Source organism: Herpailurus yagouaroundi, unplaced genomic scaffold (genome assembly GCF_014898765.1).
Source record: "Herpailurus yagouaroundi ecotype Mexico unplaced genomic scaffold, PumYag 77, whole genome shotgun sequence".
Taxonomy (NCBI): Eukaryota; Metazoa; Chordata; class Mammalia; order Carnivora; family Felidae; genus Herpailurus; species Herpailurus yagouaroundi.
In genome coordinates, this window is record NW_024412388.1 from 20,476,878 (window position 1) to 20,482,877 (window position 6,000).

General features: G+C 41.6%; 1 protein-coding gene across 4 annotated transcripts in view; it reads left to right on the top strand.

Moving 5' to 3' along the window:
• WDTC1 (WD and tetratricopeptide repeats 1) overlaps positions 1-6,000 on the top strand; it is a 65,962-nt gene that overhangs the window by 12,948 nt on the left and 47,014 nt on the right. For all 4 annotated transcript variants that reach the window (XM_040466304.1, XM_040466314.1, XM_040466284.1 and 1 more), the window contains exon 2: positions 4,582-4,729. In XM_040466304.1, the coding sequence (XP_040322238.1) occupies positions 4,682-4,729 (48 nt within the window). In that variant the 5' untranslated portion in view covers positions 4,582-4,681. The remainder of the gene's footprint in view (positions 1-4,581; positions 4,730-6,000) is intronic.

A 6,000-nucleotide genomic window follows, 5' to 3' on the forward strand; every position in this document is an offset into this window, starting at 1 on the left:
GCCTGCCTTAAAAAGTTTGTGGAAGATGCTGAATCCCTGTTTCCTGGGAGGGGGTGGTGAAGGTGGGCTGTGCTCCAGAATGAGCTATCGGCCAGTGTGCGGTCATTTCTTCTCAGGATGGGAACAGAAATGTTTACCACAATGCTAACTGAGCAGCAGTTATATTAAATTTGACATTTTGGTTTTTTAACCTCTACCTATTAGTCTGATACTGTTTTTTTTTTTTAAATATTTATTTTTGATTGAGAGAGACAGAACATGAGTGGGGGAGGGGCAGAGAAAGAGGGAGACAGAGAATCAGAAGCAGGCTCCAGGCTCCAAGCTGTCAGCACAGAGCTCAATGCAGGGCTCGAACTCACAGACCAAGAGATCATGACCTGAGCCAAAGTCGGACGCTCAACTGACTGAGCCACCCAGGCGCCCCCTAGTCTGATACTGTTTTGAATCCCAGTCTCTATTTTACCATTTACCTGAATTGTAGTATGGGGTTTTTTGGTCTGCTTTCTCTGCTTTTTCCCTGTTTAATTCCTTTTAGTTTTTTCAAGCACACACCAATCTTAGCTTAAGTCCCTTGCCTTTGATTCTCTGCTTTTTAGGTGCTATGTCTTTCATCCTAGTCAGTATTCCTCCACGTCTAGCACAGTGCCTGGTATTTGGTAAAAACCCAGTTAACGTTTTAAGAAAATTAAAGAGTGAGTAGTAACAGATTAGTTGACTCTTATGGGTGGTCATAGTGATATTACTCTGGGAAATTATGTACCAAAGTAATTTATTCATACATACAAAATGGTTAAGAGTGTGCATACAGCCCTCCCTGCTTCACCTCCATTTATTACCTGTGTGACATTGTGAAAATTGTTTCATGTTCATGACTTTATTTCCTCTTCCGTAAGATGATGATAGTAATAGAATCTATCTACTGTACAAGCTTTTTGAACTAGTCTTCCTCTGCACCCTTAACAGTGGTTATTCTCTCTCCTCACATGTGTCCTCTCCAGGTTCTTTGTGGCTTCTTGTCATTCGTGTTTCAGCTTGAGTGTCATCTTTTGAGAGAGCTCCTCTGTATCAGGCAGGATTTATAGGTATAAGCAACAGAAACCAACTCTGGCTGATTCTTGAAAGGTTATTAGGGAAACTCACAAAATATCAGGGAAGGCCACAAAGCCAAGCTTGAAGACTGGGCTAAAACGAAGGAAGTTGGGTAGCAGCCAGGACCCACGGCCAAAATCATTTACAGAATCAATCCATGAGGTCACTACTGCTGCTTATACAGCTTACACCACCACCACCAGCTGACTGGACCTTCATGGCCATTATAGCCACAACTTGCTGCCAGCATGGACTCTCTCTGGTCCTCTGATTCTTTGATCCCAGATCCCAATTAAAGTCTGGGGCTGATATGTCTCATTGGCATAGCCTGGGTCATAGGCACACACTCTAGCTGTAAGGGATCTTCAGAGAAGGAATCTTAGTCTGAACTATTCTCACTTCATAGTGAGAGGCATTCTGTCTTCTTCTAAACTCATTAGAAGGGGGATTCTCAAAATATAGGAAGGGCTTCAAATGCTGAGCATCTAGAAACTCCACAAATGTGTACTACATTTTCTTTGACCTCAAGTCTAAAAGTAGCCCATCAATCACTTTAACATCAAGTTATTTTATTTTCATCAGAGCACTTTTCACCTGGGATATTCTTATTTTATTTGTATTTTTGTTTATTATCTATTCCCTCCTGCTAGAATGTTAGTACTGTGAGAGTAAGGAACTTGCCTGGTTTGTTCACTGCTGTATCCCCTGGGTCTGCAATAGTACCCGACGTAGAGGAGATCCTTCTTGCACTCATTTGTTGAATGAATAACTATATAAAGCTCTTAGCACAATTCCTAGTACATAATAAGTGTATATTTGGCAATTTACTATTTCTTAGCAGATAAAAGTACTTACATTCTTTTAAAAATAAAATTAAAGAGGGGCGCCTGGGTGGCACAGTCGGTTAAGCACCCGACTTCAGCCAGGTCACGATCTCGCGGTCCATGAGTTCGAGCCCCGCGTCAGGCTCTGGGCTGATGGCTCAGAGCCTGGAGCCTGTTTCCGATTCTGTGTCTCCCTCTCTCTCTGCCCCTCCCCCGTTCATGCTCTGTCTCTCTCTGTCCCAAAAATAAATAAACGTTGAAAAAAATTAAATTAAATTAAATTAAATTAAAGAAAAAACTTTATACCTACATTATTTCATTTGACCTTTCTAGTAGTCTTCCAAGAATAAGGCTGTTGGGGGTGAAGAATGAGCCTTTTTCTGGTGAGGCGTCTGTGGCCCCTTCAGTGTTTATTCCAATTCTTCCTGTGCCTATGAGACACAGGAATGAGAACCTACTTGGGGAGATTGAGAGTTTACCAAGGCCACATAGCTGGTCCTACTTAATACCAGGTATACTCCATGACATTGGTGTTCTTTCCATTATGATAAGTCTCACTCTATATTCTTGGTGATTGTGGGGGAAATTACTGTTGTTTTGGGGGGGGGGCAGGGAGGCTTGACCAGTATATCACAAACTAGAGCCATAAACATAATTGCAGGCCAGTGTTTAGTTGATGCCAGTTTGTCCAAATTCACATTTTTAATTTGATGGCCAGAGGCCCCTGGAAAAGTCCTCATGAAACCATAGTTGTTTACAGTTGGCATCCCTACATGTTCTTCATGTTCACAGGTTTTGTGATCCTAAACAGTGCCAGTGGCTTCCGTATCTCTCTGGTAATGCTCACAAAGATGCAATGCTGGATGGTTTCCACATTGTGAGGGAAGGCTCTTGCCCTTTTAAGAGCTTATGATCCCCAAATCAATCATGGAGGCATAAGCCCCAAAGTACTCAGGCTGAAAGAGAACATCTAATTAGATAGCAAGATTTTTATTGTCCTACTCTGTGCCTAGCACTAAAGAAAAAAATCTGCGATAACATAGTGTTTATATAGAGAGTTTCTTTTTGTGATTAAATGCCAAAGGAAAAGAAGGAGTCTGCTCACAGAACAGGTGGAGAGAGTGTGATTTCAGGAGGGTGTGCTAGGAGTCTGTAGGAGGGCAACTGATGGAAAAGCAGGGCCAGGAAATCCAGAAGTGGTCTTGGGAATCCTGCTGGCTGGGGAGAGTTGGCAGGGAGGCCTGGTGGGCCCTGAGAGCCATCATCACAGCACAAAGGGCCAAATGGGGAAGAAAGACTAGACCTCCTGCATGCCTTCAGAGGTGGAACCAGGACCAAAGGTTGGAAATAACAGGAGGTAGAACTTTCTTTTAAAAGCTTTGGAGTTTTTTTCTGCGTTTATTTTCTTTCTCAAGCATTTTTTTTCTGATTGCAATATTAATGTGCTTTTGTAGAAAAAAAAAATTGAAAACCTCAAAGAGCAGAAGGTAAAAAATCAGTCACACTACTGTTTAAAGATGGCTATTATTATTTTTTATATTTCCTTTTTTTAAAAAAATTTTTTGTAACGTTTATTTATTTTTGAGAGACAGAGCACAAGCGGGGGAGGGGCAGAGAGAGAGGGAGACACAGAATCCGAAGCAGGCTCCAGCTCTGAGCTGTCAGCACGGAGCCCAACGCGGGGCTCAAACCCGTGAGCCGCAAGACCATGACCTGAGCCAAAGTCAGACACTTAATGGACTGAGCCACTCAGGTGCCCCTTGTAATTCCTTTTTAAACACAGCTTTGATAATAGTATTTATTGAAAAAGCATCATGTTATTTTGGAAACATTTGGTGTAATGTAAGCATTTTTCCTTCATAAGTAACATTTCTAATGCTGCTTAATATCATATGGCTATACATTGTTTAGCCATTCCTCTATCATTGAAAAATTTGGTACTTTCAGTTTTTTTGTTTTTACAAAATCTGTGATGAATATGCTTGGGTATAGACTTTCGTATTTCTTATATTTTGTAATTTCTTATGTAAGTTATCAGAAATGAGATTAGTAGGTCTTTCTAACCATCAGAGTTTATAACAAAGGAATAAGTTGCTTCAGGAGATGAGACTGAAAGCCTACCTATCAGGATATTGAAGAGGGATATCTTTATTAGATTGGATTGTGGACATGATCACCTTTACATTTCCGGTCCACTCTTTGATTCTATCAATTTGTTAAAGGGTTGAGTGCTCTGTCTGTGGTACTGATTTGGTTTTGGAGAGAGCCAAGCTGAGCAGCAGGGATTCAAAGTATAATTAAAAGACTGGTTGCCACAGTTGCATATTGAGCAAGTGGAAGTTGACATCTTTCTTGCTTGCCTTGTTCTTACTTTTAGGATCTTCCTTCATACTCCTATCCAACCCCCCACTTTCTGGTGAAGCATGCATGACTCTTTCAATGTTTGTTCCAATACTTCCTGTAGCTCTGAGTCATTGTCTCCCCCCTCCCACCCTCTTTACCTTCCAAAAGTTCTTCAACACTATGGAGCAGAGCCAGCCCACCATGTCATAAATCACAGGCAATAGCCAGTTCACTGGGTAGGCTGGTGGGATGTTTTAGGGGTGGAACCAGGACTCTGAAGCCACCTTATTCCATCCCCCAAGGTTTGATGATTTTTTTTCCCCAGGTAATTAAATGTGTGTCTTGTGGACCTGGGCTTGGCTGGAATGCTCAAGGGTCCTGAAGATCCTTCTATAGCTTCCTGCTGTTGAATTCATTAAGAGAAGATGGCAAAAGTCAACATAACTAGAGACCTCATCCGTAGGCAGATCAAGGTAAGCAGCTCAGCCCTTTGAACCAGAGCATGAAGTCCTTTCTTCCTAACAGATTCATTTTACAGCTGAAGAAACTGAGGTCTGGAGTTGGTGACTTGCCTGAAGTCACATAGCTAATTAGTGGCAGACCTAGGACTAAAATCAAGGTCTCTTGACTCCCATCTTCTTTGCCCAAGAATATGGAATTCATGGAGACTCCTCTATCCCAGTGCTTTGTACTTGGGCTGCTGAAATTAATGGAGGTCGGTGGGGAGGGGAGCCACCAGTGTACTGTGCATGTGTGTTGTGCATGTGTGTACACAACTGTGTGTACATATGTAGGTGTGTGTGTGGGGGGGTGGGTGTAGCAGAAGAAAATATGACATCTTCATGTTGCTCCAGCTGCTAAGTTGTGCATGTAACAGACCCTAGAAGAGTCTTAGTCCCAGTTCAGCTTAGACTCTTTTTTCTTTTCTTTAAGGGTCTTCTGCACCTGTCCTGTGCAGTTTGTACATTCTGTGAGATGAATGGATGATGGGGCTGTCAAGTTCATTTAGCAAGATAGCCCAGGCTTTGTCAGGGGAACCTGCTGTAAAGGAACACAGAGATTTAATGGAAGAAATTCTACCAGGACTTGATGTGCCCCTATAGTAAGAACCCCAAGCTGGGTCAGGAGCTTAATCTTACCACTGCCCTAATTACCTATAAGACTTGATCATTTTACCTCCCTGTGTTTTCTGTTGTTAAATGATAATAGTGTCTGCCTTTAAGGCTGATCATAGAGAATGAAATCTGAAAGAACACAGGAAGTTCTTTGAAAAGGTTAAGTGCTAAAAATGTTTTTAATTAAAAATCTTTAAAAAATTAAGTGGCATGCAGCATAAACTATGATCATCAAAAAGGATTGAGTGTATACATGAGCTATGTGCTTAGTGCACGGAGCACATCAATCTGTGTTTTGTATATTTTTCCCTTCATCCCTGAATCCTTTAGGGGCTTTGTCCATTTGTGGGAGGTTTTGTTTGTAATTTTTTTAGACTGGGTGGCCCTCAAGGGCAAGGACCATTTCCTAGAGGGACAGAATCATAGAGTTGGAGGGACCATGCAAATTATTTTTTTCCTTTGAATACCCCCCACATTATGTGTCCTAAAGGTGATGCCCACCGTCTCTCTCTAACCTAAAGATGGAAACTCCTTTATTTGTTGTTTTCAATTTTTCTTTCTTTTCATTCTTTCCTTCCTTCCTCTTTCTTTCTTTCTTTCTTTCTTTCTTTCTTTCTTTCTTTCTTTCT